The sequence below is a fragment of the Salminus brasiliensis genome, chromosome 24 (genome assembly GCF_030463535.1).
Source record: "Salminus brasiliensis chromosome 24, fSalBra1.hap2, whole genome shotgun sequence".
NCBI lineage: Eukaryota > Metazoa > Chordata > Actinopteri > Characiformes > Bryconidae > Salminus > Salminus brasiliensis.
In genome coordinates, this window is record NC_132901.1 from 22732227 (window position 1) to 22754651 (window position 22425).

Genomic DNA, 22425 nt, shown 5'->3' on the forward strand with positions numbered 1-22425 from the left:
TGTTTTTTTAAGAGTGCAAGAAAAGTCTCAGAAAGGTTATAAAAGGTTGCTTTTACAGAGAGAACCAAATTCCATAGAAATGTCCTACACCGAAATAACAAACCACCACTGTAAAAACATAGAATTTGGTGCTGTGAAACATTTTTGGGCAGTTGTGGAATTGTTGCATATAATATCAGTTCTTGCATTTGCATTGCAGTTTGGGAGCAGGCTTTTTCGCCCCTCTAGCTCCTGTTTCTCAGTCCTGTCTCTGTTTATCCAGGAGTTTAAGCCCCGCAGAACCCTAGACCAACTCCGGCCCAAATTTTCTCCTGTCACACAATGGCCTTTAGCATGCCCAAATCCAATCACTCCTTTTCCTCTATCCTTAACATCTGCTTTGCGACACATTTTCCAGACACTTACTGCACTGTACCACCTCATTTCAATCTATGAGTCCCCTCAGGTATTGATGGCTTGGTCATCCTTATGCAGCGCCATCTGAAGGATCCTGAAGTTACTACCACCTGATTTTTTGTCAAATGAGCTATATATATATATATAAAAAAATATATATATATATATCCCGATAAATGAAATGTGCTAGACTGAACAAACAAAGGCAGAACTTCCACCAGAGCGTCTTGTTCTTGTATCTTGTCTGCTCTGAGATACGCAAAATCATGCACAGTAGCCTCAGTCTCAGCCTACATTTAAACAATGACCGATCTAATCTACTGTACAGTTGCGGTGTATTGAACACCTGGGTTCTGTTCCAAACTGTGGCATGGCTAACTAGAGTAACTCAGAAATTAGAGTACATTACAGCTAGTTACAGTATAATAAATGAGTGCAAATCCATGATTATAGCTAATGTGCGAACACAATCTCAAGAAAAGATCCATATTAAATCTGAAACGTATTAAACTGCCTGTTGTAGTAAATCCTCCTGTTGGTGTACAAGTTCTTTTTATTTCTGTAAGGAATACTTTATTCCAAACTCTTAAGTTCATAAAAAAAGCAGAAAATAAGTTCCAGAGCACACTATTTTAGACTTGAGGGCGCAACCTGAGCACCAACTGAATCAGCAAGCCAGCTTCACAGTCTGCAAAGATCCTGACCTTCTTCAAGGTGTCCAGATGTACATTCCTGCCAGTTTCTGCCCGCAGCTTGTCTGGAAGGTAGCGCAGCACCTCCCTCTCATCTTGCACCTTCTTGTTGTTCCACAGGCAGTCGAATCATTTGATGAAATGCTTCTCCAAGTCCCTGCTGACATGGCGGACGAAAAAACTCCAGTCCAGCTCAGTGTTCAGAATACAATATATATTTATTGTTTCATTAAAATCTAAATTTATTTTCAGCATCAGTGTTCAAAATTAAGATTTTTGAGAGTACAACTTTTATAAACCATCTGAATAAGACTTTCTATTCTGTAATGAAATAAATGGCAGATCCTCCAACTCAAAGCTGATAGCGATAAAGGTTCATCCATTTAACTCTACTGATATTTAGGAATATACTTCATAAATAATAACAATAAAAAGTCAAATATAAAATATTACACACACATTTACCTGAGCCCCTCACCCCTAGCTTTTAACCATATAGCATACACCATAGCATAGCAACCACCTGGGAAACGTTGATGATCCAACTGATGATCCACATCACTACAACCTGACATATCTGACATACCATACCAACAGCTTGGCAAGCATATCTAGCTTCTCAATTATATCAAGCAACCACCTTGGATAGCATAAGAAAGCAACCACCCAGGCATTCTCTAGTCACCATCAGACATGGCATGGTCACTAGTTAGCAGCACCCCACCGGCCATCTAACAACCATCAAGCAACATCCTAGTTACCAGAGCATCACAGCAACCGACATATGACACCCAAGCATCCACCTGAAACAGCCGACAGACCATTTACACATGCCACACAGCAAAACAAATGCTGACCTTTAACAAATACAGTATGTAATTGAAAGGTAATTACATACCATTCATAGATAATAGGTGGTAATGATTGAAAGAGTAAAATGAGAGATATGGATATGCCATATGGATATACCACATTTATTCATTGTTTCAGGAGTGAGCAGATCCTGCAATACTAAATTCTCAAAAGCCCATACAGTATATATTCAGACACTAAATACAGAGATAAACAAATCACAGCATTCTCAGTACAGTTGGCAGTCAAAGACTCTCTGCTGCAGTCTTGTGGCCATTTCAGTGTACTGCTATACAAGTAAACCATGTAGACCAGTGGTCATCAGCCCAGCCCTAGGAGATCTACCTTACTGAATTCTGACTCCAGCCCTAGCCCACCCCATTTAATACATCTAATTAATGCTTTTGGGGGCTTGATTGAGGGGCTTGATTGGCTAAATAAGGTGTGTTAGGGTTGGGTTTGGAGGTGAAATCTGCTGTGATGTCTAGGTGGAGGGTTGGTGATTACTTATGTTGAGCTGGCAATTGGTTATGAATGTCAAAGTGCCTAACTGAGCAGTATTAACATGTTTGAGGGCTGGGATGATTTCCTAGAGACAGATTACTACACTGTAGTGCTTGCCTTTTTTGCCTTGGATTAATCTTAATCAAGGTCTGAAAAACCAGTTCATAAATAACTGAACAATATATAAAATTATATAAAATGCCCCAGCTTCTCTCGCTGTAATTCTTTTACTTGCTGGGCTATGTTTCAGAATGTCCCACGATTTGACAGGGAAATGTCTTATTGCACAGTTGCTCAATTATCTCATATACAATTAATCTACAGTACTTCTTCTACTCATCAGGCTTCTTCTCTTCCTCATCTGGTTTTTCCTCCCCCTCAGGCTTCTCCTCATCATCTTTCTTCTCCTGCTCTTGTACAACATCCTCCTCCTTTGTCTGTTCCTCTTCCTCCTCATCCTCTTCCACCTCCTCACCGGCATAACGCTCTATGTGAGCGATGCGCTGTTTGAGGCTTTTCTCGGTTTTGTCGTAGTCCGCGAGCAGCTTCTTCACTTTGGACTGCATCAGCATCATGGTGGTGTAAATGCGGTTCACTCTGTCCTCAAGGTCCTTCTGGTCAGGCTTCAGGTTGGCTGGATCCAGGTCCAGCAGGCCATCCTTCATTAGGATCTGCCTTCCCTTGTCCTCCAGCATGGTTTTAGCTTCCGGGTACTCAGTCAAGGCCTCCATTAAGTCATCCTTGGTCAAGCAGAAGAGGTCCGAGTATCCAGTGCTGCGGATATTGGCCGTCCTGCGGTTCCCAGCTTTGCTGCCCTTGATGTTCAGAATGCTGATCTCACCAAAGTAGCTTCCATCGCCCAGGACGCAAAACTGCGTAACCCCGTCATCAGCTACCACGGCCAGCTTTCCTTCCTTGATGATGTACATCTCCCGCCCGATGTCACCTTTGCGGCAGATGTAGTCGCCAGGACTGAAGACTTGAGGGCGCAACCTGAGCACCAACTGAATCAGCAAGCCAGCCTCACAGTCCGCAAAGATCCTGACCTTCTTCAAGGTGTCCAGATGTACATTCATGCCAATTTCTGCCCGCAGCTTGTCTGGAAGGTAGTGCAGCACCTCCCTCTCGTCTTGCGCCTTCTTGTTGTTCCACAGGTAGTCGAACCATTTGATGACGCGCTTCTCCAAGTCCTTGCTGACATGGCGGACATGCATGTACTGCTTGATATTGTCGATGCGGGCCTGGAACTGGGCTTGCGCTGCATTCATGTTGGAGATCATGGTGGCGATGTTGCCCACAATGGTGGCGAAGATCAGCACGCCTACCAGAAAGTCCACCACATGGAAGAAGAACTCTGAGTCCAGCTCAGGGGAAGGCATTTCCCCAATGGTAGTGAGTGTGAGGGTGGACCAGTAAAGGCTGAAGGAGTACTTTCTCGAGAGGTCCCCAAACTCTGGCTCATCGAGTGAAGGGTACACCCAGGGATCTGAACCGAAACCGATCGCTTTGGAGAAAGAGAAGTAGAGGCATGCATTCCAGTGAATGATTATGATAATGTACATGACCAAAGTGCAGATGCAAAAGATGTTGGGGTAGTTGGTCATGGTCTGAGAGCGATCAAAGAACTCAAACATGCGGTTGAGGCGCAGCAGCTTGTTGATGCGGATCTCTGGATAGTCCAGCCCCAGGACAAAGTACAGCAAATCGGTGGGGATCATGGAGATGACGTCAAGTCGGAACTGAAAGCTGCTTGTGTAGTGTTTGAGAAGGAGCTTCTCGTCTTTGACAAGCAAGCCCTGCTCAAGGTACCCTGTTTGAAAAGTGGGGAAAAGTAAAAGTTTCATGGAAGACTGATGATATACACAACTATGAATTTGACATTTTGACTTTTAAAACATTTAAGAAATGATGTGTCTAAACTATTTATAAACTAAACTATATCTATTAAATTAACTATATAATTATATTTAAATAGTACAGGGAACCATAGCAACGCTCTAAAACTAGTCTTTACCTGTCCGTGTCCTAAAGGCCATGTCAGCAACGTACAGCAAATCGCAGATGTAGTCAAAGATGAACCATGTCATCAGATAATTATGCTGCAGTTCTTCAAAACTGGCCCTGCATTAAAACAATGTTTGATTACTGCCATAAAAAGCTTGACTATTGACTGTATTTATTTCGGTTTAAAAGTTTGTGGACATCCTTTCTAATGAATGCATTCAGCTACTTTAAGTTGCACCTATTGCTGACACAGATGTGCTAATACACACACACACAGCTTGTCTAGTACCTGTAGAGAAGTACTGCCAATATAAAAGGACTCTCTGGAGCAGGTAAACATGAACCTGTTGGTACCATGCAGCCTAATGCTAGGCGTGAGCTAAAAGGGATATAAGCCGCCCTAGCATTGAGCTGTGGAGCAATGAAAATGTGTTCTCTGGAATGATGGCTGCTGCTCGATCTGATGATCATCCAACATCCTAACCTCACCAATGCTTTTGTCACTGAATGCAACAAATCCTCAAAGAAATCTAACCTAAATCTAGTAGAAAGCCTTCTTCCCTGGACAGTAGAAACCGTTACTCCAATGGGTGAGTGTCCCAGTACTATATGAACCAAAGCTCTCCACTATCAAGAGGCAACTTGGCTCAAAACTCAAAATAAGAAGCTTTGCTATCTCTCATGGTACATCATTGTGTAACATCAAGCGTCATATAATTGGGAAATCCAATAGTAATCTATATAGCAGTCATTGTCTTTCCATGGAATCAACAACCACAACTATAATACTGGGAACTACTGATGACCACCTGATGTTATAGTTTGTAGCTTACTGTTACAAAATCATGTACCATGAGAGACAGCAATGCTTCTTATTTTGAGTTTTGAGCCAAGTTGCTTCTTGATAGTGAAGAGCTTGGTTTATATGTAGTTGTCATGTTGTGTAGTATTACACATGAACTCAATATGTAAAACACTATATAGAGTACTGGGACATTCACCCATTGGTAGTTTCTTCGGAAATCAAAGAGAATTAAAAAATAGTTTATCCTGCTTTTGTTGGAGTAACTGTTTCTACTAAAATACATGGGAACCTTACCTTGCAATGATCACTGTCCAGTTGTACATGACAGGCAAAGTGATGAGAAGCAACCACTGGTAATACAGGTTGCTAGCTGGGTTAATCACGAACACCTCTTTTGGCCTTGATGGTAAAAAGGAAACAAGAGATAATGAAGGTTTATTCAGAAATGGGAAAACCATTGATTGTGACTGACACCTACTTGTCCTTTTTGTCTTTGTCTTTGTCTTTGTCTTTGTCCTTCTCTTTCTCTTTTTCTTTCTCCTTTTCCTTTTCCTTTTCTTTCTCCTTATCTTTCTCCTTCTCCTTTTCCTTCTCCTTCTCTTTTTCATTCTCCTGTTCCTTCTGCTCTTTTTTCTTCTTCTCTTTCTTCTCCTTTTTTCTAACGTACAACAAAAGAAGTCACAACAGAAATGAAGACACGTCACAAACATATAACTGTTGAAATCCTACTGAGCTAAATGTGCCAGGTATTCTTACTCTTTCTTCTCCTTCTTTTCCTTTTTCTCCTTTTTTGCCGCCTTCTCCTCCCTGGAGAATACAAATAATCCATTGAGTCGTTGTTCGTGTAGATGATGCTTTCATAATCATAAACAAATCAAAAAGGTGAAAAGCCTACTCCTCATTATTGTTGCTGTTGTTTGCGTTGAAGAGGCGTCTTGGACTTGGAGGAGGACGAGGGTCCTCACTGTCTTCTCCTGAGTCTTCTTCCAAGACTGGATCCATTCGGGGAGGCATGATAAGAGTCGCCGAACTGCTCACAATGGTCATGGTTCTTAATCTCCTTGTTCTATGAGTGGAAATGTGAGTGGATTCTGTTGAGAATATGTATATATATATATATATATATATATATATATATATATATATATATATATATATATATATATATACATTCTGTTGAGAATATGTATATATATATATATATATATATATATATATATATATATATATATATATATATACAGTGAGTCCAAGAAGTATTTGATCCCTTGCTGATTTTCTTCGTTGGCCCACTAATAAAGACATGATCATTCTATACTTTTAATGGTAGATGTATTCTTACATGGAGAGACAGAATATTAAAAAGAAAATCCAGAAAATAAATCTAAGGAATATATATTAATTGATTTGTATTTCATGGAGTGAAATAAGTATTTGATCCCTTAGTATTCATTAGCAGTTCTGGCTTTTACAGACCAGTTAGACACTCCCAATCAACTTGTTACCTGACCTGAAGCCACCTGTTCTCACTAATCACTTGTGTGAAAAACACCTGTTCACAGAATCAGACAGATCACACAGATTTCAAGTCTCCAACATGGGTAAAACCAAAGAGCTGTCACAGGACCTCAGAGTCAGAATTGTTGACCTTCACAAAGCTGGAATGGGCTACAAAAAGATTAGTAAGGTGTTGGATGTGAAAGTAACAACTATTGGTGCAATTATCAGAAAGTTTAAAGAGTATAACATGACAATCAACAGACCTCGGCCCGGTGCTCCAAAGAAGATTTCGCCTCGTGGGGTGGCAATGATGCTGAGAACAGTCAGAAATCGTCCTGCAACCACTCGGCAGGAGTTAGCAAATGACCTGAAGGCAGCTGGGACCACAGTTTGCAAGGAAACAATTGGCAACACTTTGCGCAACAATGGATTCACATCCTGCAGTGCCCGAAAGGTACCCCTGCTGAAGAGAGCACATGTGGAGGCGCGCCTCAAGTATGCCAATGATCATTTGAAAGATGAACCAAGTTATTGGGAGAAGGTTTTGTGGTCAGACGAGACCAAAATTGAACTTTTTGGCCTCAACTCCACCCGCCATGTGTGGAGGAAGAAAAATGCTGCCTATGACCCCAAGAACACTGTGCCCACCGTCAAGCATGGAGGTGGAAGCATAATGTTTTGGGGGTGTTTCTCTGCCAAGGGTACAGGGCTACTTCACCGCATCACTGGGAAGATGGATGGAGCCATGTACCGCACAATCCTGAGGGACAACCTCCTCCCCTCTGCCAGGGATCTGAAAATGGGCCGTGGTTGGGTCTTCCAACATGATAACGACCCTAAACATACAGCAAAGGCAACAAAGGATTGGCTCAAGAAAAATCACATTAAGGTCATGGAGTGGCCCAGCCAGTCGCCAGACCTCAATCCGATCGAAAATCTATGGAGGGAGCTGAAGGTCAGAGTTGCCAAGCGACAGCCCACCAACCTTCATGATTTAGAGAGGATCTGCAAAGAAGAGTGGGCCAAAATTCCCCCTGGTGTGTGTGCTAAACTTGTGGTTAACTACAACAAACGTCTCACCGCTGTGCTTGCAAACAAAGGCTTTGCCACTAAGTATTGAGTGTGTTTGGCAAGAGGGATCAAATACTTATTTTCCTCATTGAAATACAAATTAATTAAAATATATTCTTTAAAATTATATTCTGGATTTTTGTCTTGATATTCTGTCTCTCCATGTTAGAATATATCTACCATTAAAAGTGCAGAAGGATAGTGTCTTTATTAGTGGGCAAACAAAGAAAATCAGCAAGGGATCAAATACTTCTTGGACTCACTGTATATATATATATATAGATGGATAGATAGATAGATAGATAGATAGATAGCAAGCATGGACATGGACATGGAGACAGGTACTTACCAGACCACACTTACCAAATGTGTCCTTTTGGCATAGTAATCACATCAGCTTCACCCAGTTAAAGTTCCAGAGTTGCATTTCATCTTAGTACTCCTCCACCGTAATCGAAAAATGCCTGTATAATGGAATTTAGAGGAGCTGTATCTTGGTCTTGGTAGAAAGCAGGGAACCGTAATTTGTCACTGTTGTACAGCTCCAGGACGCTGACCTTCAAATGGATTGGATAACTAATAAGAGGATGAAATGACGGTGGCAAAGTCAGTTATCCCCTCCCTTACTCTTTAGGCTGCTAAACATGTTTGCAAAGTCTAATCTCTTCATTAATAAATGTCTGCAGATTGTTCATTTGATTGATTCCTTCATTAATTCATTTTATTTGAGCAATTTATTGATTATCTGATATTTTTTTCAGATATTATTGTATCCAATAATCAGGTTTGTGTGCAGCACAGGAGCTCCAGAATTCCATCAACAACTTAGTGCCTAACTGTCTAGCTTTTGCTAACAGTGGCTTTGCTGACAAATTCTCCCAGTAATGTGTCATTAAGTGTGTTCTCTTTCTATGTCTGAATCAGAGAGAGAGAGAGAGAGAGAGAGAGAGAGAGAGAGAGAGAGAGGTGTGGAGGATTTGCTCGCAGCAGAGAGTCGCGCACTTGCTGAGTCAACACTCTGCCCCAGATCTCTGTGATCCTATTATAGCGAGCCGTCTGGCTTGCTAACCACAAATGTTCATCTATGCAGTTGCTTCAGTGAAAGTCATAGTTAGAAGGTTATTGTAGATGTCGTACGTATGATGCTGTTCTAATTTGTAGGTTTGGTTAGTTGACAAGTAGAGTGGTAATCTCTATAGACATTGTGTAATTACCATGAAAGACTTCTTGGTTCATTTAGCATGAAAATGCTAGACATGCTGTAAAAACAGTACTGGTGGCAGTTGGTTATATCTAATACTTCTAATTACAGGACTGTAAGAATGTTAGAAGATGGCTCACCCTGTTTTTAGGCATTTCGGCTTGTAGTAGAGCATTTCCCTGTTTTATGATGTCAGATATAATGTCTAGAAATCCCTCATGATGTCAATCATTAGATAGATCACCCATATTTACGATGTTTTTCTTTCCCAAGATGTCAGTTCTTACTGCCTAGACATGTTCTAGACTGAATTAAAGAGACCACTAATTGCAGGATGGAGATGGACATGTTTAATTTGAAGAAAAACAAGTGAGGACACAAATACAGAGAATACAGAGAGAAGACTGAATTGTACATACGTTAACCTCACATTTCCAGAGGTTCTATTTTCACATTGAGGTTCACACAAATCAACCTTCCACCAAAATACAGCTTTTCTCCATCCACCAACCCACCCATGCCACGCAAACACACACAGACTGTAAACTGTAGCCCCCTCCACCCCTGTGCTATGTTGCTAATTGTGACCTTTACAGTCCAGTACAGCAGTGATGTGGCTCATTGAATATAGCCCACAGATAGAGAGGGTTACTTCTGAGGACTCGATCAGTTGATTACTGAAAAGACTGAACTATGCAACTATGGGAGCACCCTCCTCAGGCCCCACAACTGTGGTGTCAATCTCCACAGCCACCGGTGCCCCTTGGGGGACAAGGGCAGGGTCAGCAGCAACGGCGGCAGCAGCTGCAAGGATGTCAGTGGCAGGGATGTTTGAAGAAGCTGGAACCTCAATGCCGATCTCTACAGCCACCTGTGGGTCAACAGCAACAGGGTCAACAGTAGAGGCAGCAGGGGCTGTTGGGTCAACGACTGGGACTTCGGCTGCTGGTTCCACTACGGCTGTTGGTTCTGCTTCGGCTGCTGGTTCTGCTTCGGCAGCTGGTTCTGCTTCAGGTGCTGGTTCTGCTTCAGGTGCTGGTTCAGCTTCGGCTTCTTCTGCTCCCTCTGCCTCATCGGAGTTCACCGGGACTGCAGGTGCCACTGGTGCCGCTGGTGCAGCCGGGTAGCCATAGGCTTGATAAAATGCACCGTAATTGGGCTAGGATACATTAAGAGGGATAAAAGATGATCATGGAATGGGACAAATTATTCCTGGTGACAACATCTGGATCTTACAGGGGTCTAGTTTTGTGGTTCCTAGTCTTATTCCTAGAGATCTATTTTCCTTTTTTAACCTCCAACCCACATTTCAGATAAACAAGAGCTTCTGGAGAGACTCAGATGTGGTGGTTGGGTAAACTGAAGCTCCAAACTGAAGGTCCAGAAAGTAAAAATGCTCTGCAGGATTTGGTTCCAACTGCCTAGACAGATTTGCTGGATATTTGTACTTTTTGCACCTGAATTTGCCATCTTTGCCCAGCAGGAACATACAGTAGATCTCCAGGAGAAAAGTAAGACACCACTGTTCTTGTTGAATGGCTTACCTGTGCCTCCTCATCAGAACCATCTCCTCTAGGCAGTGTTGGGTAGGCATTGAACAAGAAGGGCTGAAAGACATTTATGCCAGGATCAATACTGGTTGTGTTGTCTCCCACATCAGAGAAGTGTCCTGTCTTCTCAGCTAAGCATATATACATACTTATGTGGGGCCCATATGGGTATCCCAGAAGGTTTTTTTCCATGGGTTCCATATAGGTTGCACATATGGATGCCCACAAAATTGAGTGATGTGACCGGGAGGGGTTAAACTTAAGCAATGTTCTGACCACTGAGCAATGTTCCTGTCTACAACTAATTACATGAAAGTTATCTTGATTCTTTTGTAAAGCGGTTTGACCCAGTCTGGCTGATTTGTTACAATGAAGGATCTCCTTACCTGCTGGGCTTGAGCAGGCTGAGCCTGTACCTGGGGGAAAAAGAGAGATTTCACATTTTTCAGAATTACATGCACTGCTTTTTCATTTATCCAACAACATGAGGGTCCAAAATACGAAGTACATAAAAAGTGGAGTGCGTTTGTACTTCTAATACATTCTTTATGGATAGTTTGAACCTCACCAGCTCTCAGACATCAAACAGCCATGACAGGCTCTTTGATCTCTTTGGTTCCTTGGTTCTTCAGAGAGTATGTGTATATTTCAGAGTCTATACATGTCCTATTCAAATGTCTACCATGAAATATCAGTCAAATCTAGTCACCTGTTTAATGCTCATATACTTTTAATCTTTTGAATGATTACCAGCCAATAGTATCGCATGCAACCATAGAAATTAAAAAATGTAAATAGTCATGTACATATACTACAGAGGCAGCAGCTAGAGATTAAATGACACATGATTATTCTACTCATTTTAAGAAAAAAAACTCAGGAACCTGGGATGGAGCAGGAGCTGCGACTCCCTGTGAATATAAAGGAAAAAAAGGAGTGTGTTGGTGAGATTGCCTTTGGGATTCGGTGAACTGCAATTGCTAATCAAGCCATTCTACCAGCACTGACCTGATGCTGCAGGTGGCCATACATTCTGTAGAGCTCCATCAGCTGCAGGGCCGTGTGAGCATGGGCGGCTATCTGCTGCTACACAAAGGGAACCCAGGACATGAATCAGTTTCACAAAGCAATCATCAATGATAATGTACAGGATATGTCTGAATTTGACAACTGAATGGGTTCCAGACTGTGGACTGACCTCTTGGCTGCCACTGTCAAGCGCCTGTAGAGGGAAAAGCAATGTATTAATATTGTGTGAATGAAGCTGCCACATAAAACAATGTATGATGAGGAAAGGAAACAATATCAATTTGGTCATTTTGTTCACCCGTAAGAACTTTAGCTGCAGTTTTGGCAGAATTTTGTAAGGATGACCAATCACTTACTGGGGCGGCTAGCGTATAGCCCACAAAACACATGAAGAGCACCACAGCTTTCATCTTGGTCCTTAAAAAGAAGACAGAAATGCATGAATTGCAGACAATTCCTGAGAGTTGTTCAGTAGAAACATAATTTTACAAGCTCTGGTCTTAGAAAGCATGGTCCATCCATTGGTTGCTGTTGTCCTAGCTTCTACAACTCCTGTTAAAAGCAGTGTCAAAGGCAGGCAAACGTCTACTTACTTTTTCTTCTAAAGTTGCAAGGTAAGGTGAATGTGTAGAGTCTCTTGGAGAACTAGAGTACCTGATTGCTCAGCACAGATGCAATATATAGTCAAGAAGTTCTAGAACCGACCAATCACAGAACTGTGCTCTTTATAAAGTAGTCAGAAACGTTAATTGCTCATCATGTATAATTATACACTGCAAAATTCCGCTTGATGTGCAGTTCTTAAAAAAGACGGCGGTAAAAATGAAGTGCAATCACCAACCACTTGAGATGTTTCTGGAGGGGGGTTTGTCTGTGCCTGACAGTGCTGTCGGAAATATGTGGTGTGTTTGCATAAAGGTGGCTTTGGGGGCTGCCTTTTACGTACATCATAACGGGAACAAGCTTGTGCCAAGCTAAAACTGGTTAAAACAAAGAATTTCACAGTGGCGTCAGTGCTCAGATTTCACAAACCATTTAATTAGAGACTTGAGAGAGGCTTGCCCTGCAGATTTGTCTGGAGATATGGAGACGGCATGATAAATCTTCTCAGATCTTACCATTGTTGTGACTTCACTGACAGGCTAAATGGTTTAATTCTTGTCTGCTTTCTCCACCACCCCCACCCTCTCCTGTTTAAGTCGGGGCCTGTTGGAGATCGATAAGTGTGAAGGGTGAGGGAGGTCTTCATCACTACAAGGAGACAGCTGTGTTACTGATCTACTTTCCAATAAAATATGGTTATTTACAGTAGTGTGTGTTTGATGTCACTCCTTTTCCAAATACAGCACCAGTCAAAAGTTTGGACACACAAGCTTGCATGTGTGCTGATTGTCATCTTAAAAACTTTTGATCCAAATGCTAGGGTGATCATATTTTTTTAGTTTTCAATAAAGATGACACTGGGGACACACAGGTATCTACCGCAGTTTGTATGTCTTGGCTGGGTGGGGTAGAGGGGTGATTGGGATTCAAGAAGGCCTAAGTTGCCTTAAAAGCCTATTTGACCTAATTATCTCCTTTCTTAGGCCTATTTGAAAGCACCCCAGCCATGATAGCCTAACAACAGTGGATACCTGGGTGTCCCCAGTGTCCTCTTTTTTTTAAACAAAAATACAGTCACCCCCTTGCATTTGGATCGGTCAGCACACATTCAACCAGCTAAAAAAATACAAATTAGTAATTTACTAACCAAAATTGTACCTAAAACCATACAGTAATCAAATGTGGCTTCCTACCGTTTAATCCATGCTTCTTTAAAGACCCATTTTTGTATGAAGAGGGCGGAGAACCTTTAACCTAGTTTAAAGAGACCTTTGCATAACTATAAATGTTCTATACCAATTAAAGGTTTTTCGTGGACTCATTCATCCAAGCCAAGGACTATTTTTAAGAGTGTAGGTGCACAGCTAAACTAAGAAGGAACACTAGACCACTTAATCCCAAAGAAATAAGTCAACATGTTTCTAAAGATATAGTTAATGTGGAATTCCACACTTTCAAAAAACTAATCCATGTTATTAAGTCATTGAGAAGAGCTCTTTGAGATCATAGGCTTTATAAGTGAGGAGACCAGCCCTGGTTAACATATACATTTGTGGAGATCACATATTGTGTACATTGTGGGTTTTGTCAGTTTTGATCAGAGATTTGAGTATTTTGCTCTTTCCCCTGTTATAGAGAAGCCTGGGCTGGAAATAACTGCCCGGCAACGTTGCATAGATTGCCATTGAGTGAACAGACCTGCCTATAAGGAGGGGAGATGGGATTAACAAAGCTTTAGGGTAATGTGGTTTACAGAAACGTCTTGAGAAACTTTATTAACTTACCATAAAAAATGACCAGTGAGCTACACACACATCGTCTGAGTTTTATATGTAATGATGGTGATGTAAATCTAGAAAAATCCCTGCATGTACATGTACTTAACATATACTTAAACATCGGCTTCAGGTTAACATCTGGTTCCATTCACCACCACTGTAAACAATTCTGACCTGGTAAGTTTCTCTCGAACCAAACTTTACAGACGTTGCTTACAATGAGACTTTCTGGACTGACTGATTTAGTTTAGTTGAGACTTTTCTTAAAATTATATTTTATAATGTTTAATCTCTTATAATCCAGTCTGACTCTCCTCCCTGACCAATCAGCTCCCAGCTCCTTTACAACACTGTCTGTAGTAGTGGCACACGCTCTGGACTGATATCTGTGGTTGTTGGTCTACTGGTGTATAATAACTGGTTTATAGTGGGTGAATGTGCTGTGTGTGTGATTTGTTTTTTTTTTTGCGCTTGTGTGTTAGCATTAGCGTTAGCCTCCACTCTGTTCTGAATGGGTTCTTCAGTGCTGGTTTATAAACAGAGAAAGGCGAGTGAGCGCTTCTCCGGTTCTCCCGCTGGTAAAACGGAGCGTTTCAGTGAGAGATTTATAAAGGGTCAAATATTATGGTCTGTTTTCATGTTCTACTGTAAAATAGCTGCACACTGCTGCAGAAGCTGGCTGAGCTATAATGGCCATTATTGGCGCCTTGAGGATACCGGATAACATCCTGAACATCATGGTTAAAACAAAGACTTGGAACTGGATTGGGATCGAAATAGCCTAAATATGCGTCAAAGACATTTTGACTTTTTGTACTTCTGCACGTGTTTCAGTCTAAGATTTGTCAAATTCTAAGTGAAAGTCAGCTTTATTGTCAAAACTGCATTATTTAAAGAACATACACAGGACTGCAATCAAATATTGAAGAAATAAAAAAACATTAAATGATTATATTTCATTTCATTTCACTAAAACAATACATTAAAGGAACAATTACTCTATTGTGTTTCTACCTAAGGAAAATCATGCGTCATCGACACTAAATGCATCATTAGCTCTAAAACCAACAGCTCACACTGCAACTTCTAATATATTGTAATTGTGATAAAGTGTAATTAGGCTTGTTGCTAATTAGAACTGGTCATGAAATTGGTGAGTTGAAGTGCTGTGATGGCAAACTCCGGTCGTCTGGTTGCCAGCTCATCAAATGCTGGCTCTATTGACAACCTTGCAGGCAAATATATAAAGACCTGCTTTGCTTTTAACACATTATTCAACCCAACCCAATCCAACCAACTCCAACCCCATTCTCACCCATCCGTCAAAGGTATGTTCAGTCAAAGGCATTATTTTAACTTCATTATTGTAATTTCTTTGTGTACATGGCCACACCGGTTTGATGGTATAAGAACTGTTTAATTTTATGCTAATATAGTATTTCACATTCTTCTTCTTCTTCTTAATAATAATAATAATAATAATAATATCATAAATTAAAACACAGTACAATTTTGGTCAAACAAACACTTTATTATACCTCAAACTTGAAACAGTTTATTAATATAAGTGTATATATATATATATATATATGTGTGTGTGTGTCTCTCTTAAAAGCAATAAATAAAAAAAAATAATAATAAATGAGTAATAAGAAAGCTGCATGTGAGGTAGAACCCTTTTTCCTGCTACCTGTTTTTTATATTATGGATTACTATATTTGTGTTTATAGTTTTTTCTTATAAATCTGCACACCACACTAGTGTGGAGTATTGTAAGGGGTTTTGCACCACACTTTGACCAAAGCAGGAACGTTTGGGGACTGTTTCAGCACATTTATAGGGCTGGGAATTAAGGGATTTATAGTAGAGCTGTACAGTAGAACTGGATAACTGCTGTGCTGCTGGAGTCCTATTCTATTGGCAGTACTTTTCTACAGGGACTAGACAATCTGTGTGAGTGTGTGCATCTGTGTAAGCAATGGGTGCAACTTAAAGTAGCTGAATGCATTCATTAGAAGGGCTGTCCACAAATATTTGGAGATATAGTGTATTGGCATGGGTGGCTAGATGGAGTTATGTGTCTTATGTGAGTTATGTATTTTATGAAGACACTGAGACACTAAATATGCAGAAGTTCATTTCACAGAGTTGACTTGTGATAATTAGACACGAAGTTGATCTTTGATGCAGAGTTACGACATTGGAACTTTGAAGGGGCACTAATGAGAAGCTGTTGAGATACTGACGAGGAGCTCATGAGGAACGTGTCGATACAGGTCCGTTCAACCAAAGCAGACGATGAAGAGAAGGATGACTAGGTTCCAACCTTCCTGGTGCGTAACCAATTAGACATTTCTTCAAGAGAGGTTTGATGTTGTACAAACTTGCATGTGGAAGTGCAAAATGCTCAGGCAAGGTTCTTTGAATGTCATGAAGAACCACTGTTTACTTACAGAACCTTTCCAAATGATGGTTCACCTTCAAAATGAAGGTGGAGGAAAGGGTTATTTTTGCAGTGGACTGGAATAATAATTTTTGTTCCAAAATAAACCTTTTAATGAATGAATCTTTAGAGAACCTTTGTTTTAAATGAGATACACTATATGGACAAAAGTATTGGGACAACTGCTCATTCATTGTTCCTTCTGAAATCAAGGATATTAAAAAGGAATTAATTCTGCTTTTGTTGGAGTAGCTGTCTCTACTGTCAAAGGACAATGGCTTTCTACTAAGTTTTGGAGGAGCATTGCTGTAAGGATTTGATTGCATTCCACCACATGGCATCAGTGAGGTCGGGATAAGCACCGTCCTTCTAGAGAACGCAGCTGCACTGCTCCACAGCTCAATGCTGGGGGGTGCTTTATACCCATCTAGCCCACTCCATTAGACATTAGGCATGGTGCCAATAGGTTCATGATCATCTGCTCCAGAGAGTGCTATTCTATTGGCAGTACTTCTCTACAGAGACTAGACAAGCTCTGTGTGTGCATTTGCCTCAATTGCAAATACACACACTTATATGGCTATTCTTTGCCGATTCTTCTCTGTCACAGAGATCATCTTGTATATTATTCATAATGTTTCTGTGAAACACTGAAATTGGTTTCACTGCTGTTACGAGTTAAAGAATGCTTTTTAGCACCATAAAAACCCATTTTTGCGTGCAGTGTACTTTCAGATTCCAGGAAGAAGCTCCAAAATCATACCTTAGTCCTTGTAAAGATTCTTCCCACTCACAAATCACATTTACAAGCACAGCTCTAGGGAAATAAATGTGGTTATACTTGGACTCTCTACTGTCAGGACTGTCTCCTAACCTCTAACCCTAACCTAACCCTAACTAGGGTGGGGCGATATGGTAAAAGTACTACATCATAAAGACTTTTTTTGGCAATACATGACATTTATCATGATACATGAAATCACAGACTAAAAACATCAGTAGCAACAGATTCTTATAAACTACTATTCAGATCCTCTCCTGTCCTGAAAAGTGATTTTTATTCAACATGCTATTCATCTAATTAAACCAGTCTAATTACACTGTTAGTAATGGAACCTGCAGCTGATCAGTGTTTATTAAGCACTAACAGTCTCCGTATGATTAGAAAAGCTTATTGTTATCACAATACAATAAAATATCACCATATTGCCCAGCTCTAACCCTAACCCTAAACCTCTGATTAGCTCAGTAGTCTAATGGGCTGCCCCTAGGACCCGGGGGTCGCTAGTTCGAATCCCAAGCCGTGCTCTCTCTGAGTGGGTACATGGTGCTCTGTTGCCTTTGTTAGCCGGCACAAGCATCTGTTAGCTGGTGCAGTGCAATGCTTTCCTTTGAACATGTCGCCCTCCCAACAATCTTGGAAGAGGGGTGGTGGAGGAGAAAAGTGTTAAGCTCTATCCTCCTAGTATTGGGAGCATTGCTGGAACTAGGGGGGTCACGAATGCCTGGGTCAGTAAATAGGAAAAAGTTCTGTAAAAAGGCTGTAATTTTTGTGTTTTTCTCTTTATTCAACAGGATTTCTGACAATGTACCTGCCACACGAACAGCCTGATGTCCATCTTTTATGTTTAAATGCTAGCTGTGAAATTGGCTGTGCATGCCGTCTACTAGACCCTGCTGCAGTAGTTTGAGGGCATCTGCAGCTTGTTTCACAGCTTGTTGTGCAAATATTCCCTCATAGCTTCTTGACTGTGTTTTCTTAGGCACTGTAACAGTAGGTGACCCAAACCCCTTCCATTGCCTTCCTCTTTTAGCCAAAACATGTGCTTTAGGTTATCCCAGACATGCAATAAAATCCTCCATCAAACCATATTATTGTGAAAATTATTTTCCCAAGGTTTTTAAATCACAGACAAAATCAAACATGTAAGCGTCTGGTTGATTTATTGAAATTTATTGAATTTCACACATTTATTCACATACAGCCAACTTCTGTCAAGCAATGCCGTTCATATTCAACATCCATGTTTAATTGAAAATGAAAGAATTGCATGCTTACGTCACTTTGCATGTGTGGCTTTTCTCTGCACAGTATGACCGTGTGGCCGTTTGGTTTTAGTTCAATTTAAGCCCACATAAAAAATAGGCCGCACTACAGAACTAATATTATTTGATCAGCTTCCTTTCTTCTTTCAAGGCAGCTCACTAAGTCTAACTGTCATTAGTTATTAAGGAAAAACAGCTCCATGCTGATGGGAACTTGACATCAAGGGCCTTTGGAACTTCAGGGCCAATACAGGAAAGGTTCTGCCAAAAAATACAACAACATTTGTTATTTATCACAGTGTTACTCACTATAGTGCACTGGTCTTTAGTATGTGTCACATGAAGAATCTCACCTTCAGTCTTTAATGGTGGATTGGGGTCTGGGTGAAGAGAACAAGTGTCAGAGATGAGCGTATTGTTAAAAATGCTTTGTTTGAATTAAATATTCAGATTCTTTATTGAACTTAAAACAGTGTAAAACAGTCCAAACTGTGTTACATACACTGGTCATATAGTCATACAGATAAAATCACAGATAAATACCTGGCCTGTCTGGATTGGCTGATCGTGCATAATTTGTGGATGAACATCAGTGGACTGTGGTGGGGAAGCCTAGCATGGAGGGATTTGGGAAGAGAGAGAGAGAGAGAGAGAGAGAGAGAGAGAGAGAGAGAGAGAGAGAGAGAGAGAAAGACAGAGAGGGATGTTGTGAATCCACCCTTCACTCAAAATACATCATCTTTTATTTAATATTTAAAAGATGGCATGCTCACCCTGGGTGGCTGCTGCTGGGGAACGGTGTGTGGTGGGTTGTCGAAGGTGACGAGCTGCAGAAAAATAGAAATTCAATGAGTTTGAAACTCATTCACCAGAGGAAAAGCTTAAAACGGGAAAAAGCTGGGAAACAATGCAAGACTCAGTGACTCACGCCTGGGAGTTGAGGGACTGCAGGCATCATGGGAACATTTGGCATCATCTGGAAATGACAAATGGTATGCTGAAGTTTGTCTGGCAGCAATTGGCAGTAAAAATCTTGTACTATTAAAACTTTACAGGAGAAGGAAAAAACCTTCTTGACTTTCAATGGAAAAAGATCTCATTCTACATCATTTTGGGCAATTTCTATTGATCCATTCATCAGGAGATTTTGACAGAACCTTGTATTTCAGGCAGAACCTGAGATACAAGATATTTGATTGACAGCAGATAATTTCCTAATAGGTGAAACAATAGAAATAGTCTAAAAAGATTTTTTATAAATAAATGAAAACATAAAACAAAAAATATTCTTGCAGCTGCTGTAAAGTAACTTTTGCTGTGACAGCAATGATATATACACTACAGGTCTTGCACATTTGTAGACAGTTTTGAAGTTTGTTCCATTTATAGTAAATTTGAATTATTAAAAAAAAAATACTATACTTTAATATACTATCTGTGCGTATGCATGTATGCATGTGCACAGCAATTGCTAGTCGTATAAGAAAATACTAGCTGGATTAAAATAAGGCAACAAAAAAAGAGAAAAGTGTTACCTGTCGCTGCTGTGAGAAGTCATAGGGGTAGTACTGGAATAAAGACAAGAAAACACAGGGTTACTGAGGCACCTACAATTCGCCAGTTTTAGAAAGATATGCAACAAGCCCTCATCCCTCTAATTAACTATAATAAGATGCTAGCCCGGGACGGTTTTAAAAGGACATATTGAAGTTGCTCTGGCAGTAATTTACAGTGTATAATTAAAATATCCCCATCCCTGGCTGACTTATGATTGAGCAAAATAGCAGTGGTGCTCAAAGCAGTAATGACGTCCATGGAAGCTCCTCCTAGTACGTTACTAGTTGATAGGTGCTAGTTTCTAACATCCAATGGCTAAGCCCAGCAATAGTTCAAATGAACATTTTAAATATTTAGGTTTCAATCTGCAATAACTGCAATCATTTTATTTAACATCATTTGTAACAGAGAGGCTATGAATGGTAGGAGAGGGAATATATGGAATAAGTGGCCACTAAAAAGGCAGTTGTGAGCATATTAGCAGAGAAGGCAATGCAAAAAGATTGGACACAAGTTGTTACTCACGATTTCCACACTCTTTCTACCGGGAGCCTTGGGGAGAGAGTATTTGATGAAGGCTTGGCTTGGGAAAGCCTATAAATGGGAAAAAGAAACAACCAGTGAGTTATTGGAGGCCTTTATATATATCTTTGCTGTCATTCTATCATTGCTGTCATGCTTGTATCTCCAATATGGCAACTTTACAAAACAGGAGGAGGTTAAAAAAAAACCTTCTTAACTTTCATTAGAAGTCGATGTAAAAAGATTTTAGTCCTATTAATTTTTATTGGTCCATTCATCAGGAAATTGCCAGATTAAATGTCAAAAAGAAAAATAGAGGTACAAGGTTTTTGCATGCTAGGGACTCTATAATGAAAAATCTCATTCTTAAAGATGAAGCCAGTAAGTTTTTAATTTCAGTCTTAAAGGGGCTGCATCAACCCATGTATGACTCGAACTGCTGGATTGTGGCCCTCCAGGACTGGGAGTAAAGACCCCTAATGTACAAACTTATTAAAAATGATTTCTATATTAATGCATTTTGCTATTTTATGTGCAATAACAATGGAAGCAGTGTTTGTACCCTAAACTTGACCAAAAATATTAGGAGTAGTATTCAATGTTACTTTACAATAAATAATTAACTTATCTGCAATTATATTTTTTTCTGTACTTATATGTAGATAATATATATTATAACTTCCTAAAGCTGCTTCCAAAAATTCTATAGTAGAATCCTTTTTGATGCTGTATTTAACATATTATTTTCTTTCAAATGTTCTTACAAGAACCATATTCAATGGTTTCTCCATTGTATAAGCACCATTTAACCAGAAAAATAACCATATATACATTTCAAAGGTGCTTTGAGTTGTCATAGATCTATATACAGCAGAACTGGTGCCTTTCTTAAGTAATGCTTTACTTGAGGAACCCTCTTTTCAAAGAGTGAAAAACAGAGGACAAACTCACAGGTCCAGCACCAGCTCCCCCTACTGGAGCACCTGGGAACCGTGGAGGAAACACCTGAAAATGCACAGATAAAAGAGTGAGCCTCAGGACAGAGGAAATAATGTGCTAAAAAGAAATATGACTGACATTACACTGAATGACAGAAAATGGTACGTACAATCTCCATACTGATGGGGGCGTTGAAAGCAGGCTGGACGTTCGTAGGCGGTGGAGGGAAGAAGTCGTTAGTGCCCTTCAAATCAAACCCAACAGATTTATACTGATAAAGTCCCCATATTTCTACATATATTGGCACACCCTTAGGAAATGCAAACTGTAATGCAGACTAAAGGGGTTGTTTGACTTGCAAATGAAAACAAATGTCAATTAAATAAACTGCATTTTATGCTGAGGTAACAAAGTCTGCATTTATTTGAACTGTCTGAATGAGTTTATGCCTAAAGTCTGATCGAGACTGAATGGAAATGTGTATTTCTGAGTGCACCCTATGGGCTCCACAGAGACTGATATTCTGTACCTGCGCAGAAGGCCCTGGTCTTGGGTTTCCATAGTGTGGCAAGTAGTTGAAGAATGGTGATATCTGAAAAGATATTTATGTTAGATACAGTCATTTAACCCTTTAAGTCCTCAGAACCTGTATAAAGGCCTCAATTAATCACTCTCATAACTACAGAACTGCAATAAACAGTTAATAATAAGCCCTGAGCTTAGAAAATGACTAATAAGACTCCAGTTTAAGGTGTTAACCCTTACTTGTTTGAAAAATATTACATTTGTCCATTTGTAACATTTGAAGTGAAAGCTTCAGAGAAACTATCTACATCAACATGCAGTTGAAGGCCACAACAGTCACCAAAGCATTTCAACACGAACGGCTTGAACTATCTAAAAGCTTGAGACAGATGGAGCGTCTATATGTAC

General features: G+C 40.2%; 2 protein-coding genes across 3 annotated transcripts; both read right to left on the minus strand.

Moving 5' to 3' along the window:
* Window positions 1–1475: 1475 nt before the first annotated feature.
* Window positions 1476–8318, minus strand: cnga1a (cyclic nucleotide gated channel subunit alpha 1a). Of its 2 annotated transcripts, none has more exons than XM_072669937.1 (7): window positions 8188–8318; window positions 6149–6319; window positions 6010–6060; window positions 5732–5911; window positions 5548–5652; window positions 4459–4565; window positions 1476–4254 (listed from the first exon to the last, which is right to left on the minus strand). In XM_072669937.1, exons 2-7 carry the CDS (start codon window positions 6298–6300, stop codon window positions 2777–2779), a joined length of 2073 nt encoding a protein of 690 aa, XP_072526038.1. In that variant the 5' UTR covers window positions 6301–6319; window positions 8188–8318; the 3' UTR covers window positions 1476–2776. The 2 variants fall into 2 exon arrangements, with proteins under 2 accessions (XP_072526038.1, XP_072526037.1); XM_072669936.1 differs by having other exon boundaries at window positions 8174–8318.
* A 1244-nt stretch (window positions 8319–9562) lies between these two features.
* On the minus strand, window positions 9563–12243 carry enam (enamelin). Its single transcript, XM_072670588.1, has 8 exons — window positions 12198–12243; window positions 11961–12021; window positions 11774–11797; window positions 11584–11661; window positions 11460–11486; window positions 10962–10991; window positions 10570–10632; window positions 9563–10184 (listed from the first exon to the last, which is right to left on the minus strand). Exons 2-8 carry the CDS (start codon window positions 12012–12014, stop codon window positions 9717–9719), a joined length of 744 nt encoding a protein of 247 aa, XP_072526689.1. The 5' UTR covers window positions 12015–12021; window positions 12198–12243; the 3' UTR covers window positions 9563–9716.
* Window positions 12244–22425: the final 10182 nt, after the last annotated feature.

What these genes read in the sequence shown, in the direction of transcription:
- enam (XM_072670588.1), bottom strand. Translation starts at nt 12,014, where the DNA reads ATGAAAGCTGTGGTGCTCTTCATGTGTTTTGTGGGCTATACGCTAGCC. An exon ending in TTGACAGTGGCAGCCAAGAG is followed by an intron (nt 11,662 to 11,773) that starts GTCAGTCCACAG and finishes CCCTTTGTGTAG; the next exon opens with CAGCAGATAGCCGCCCATGC. An exon ending in ATGGCCACCTGCAGCATCAG is followed by an intron (nt 11,487 to 11,583) that starts GTCAGTGCTGGT and finishes TTATATTCACAG; the next exon opens with GGAGTCGCAGCTCCTGCTCC.
- cnga1a (XM_072669937.1), bottom strand. Translation starts at nt 6,300, where the DNA reads ATGACCATTGTGAGCAGTTCGGCGACTCTTATCATGCCTCCCCGAATG. An exon ending in TGGACAGTGATCATTGCAAG is followed by an intron (nt 4,566 to 5,547) that starts GTAAGGTTCCCA and finishes GTTTTAATGCAG; the next exon opens with GGCCAGTTTTGAAGAACTGC. An exon ending in GGCCTTTAGGACACGGACAG is followed by an intron (nt 4,255 to 4,458) that starts GTAAAGACTAGT and finishes CTTTTCAAACAG; the next exon opens with GGTACCTTGAGCAGGGCTTG.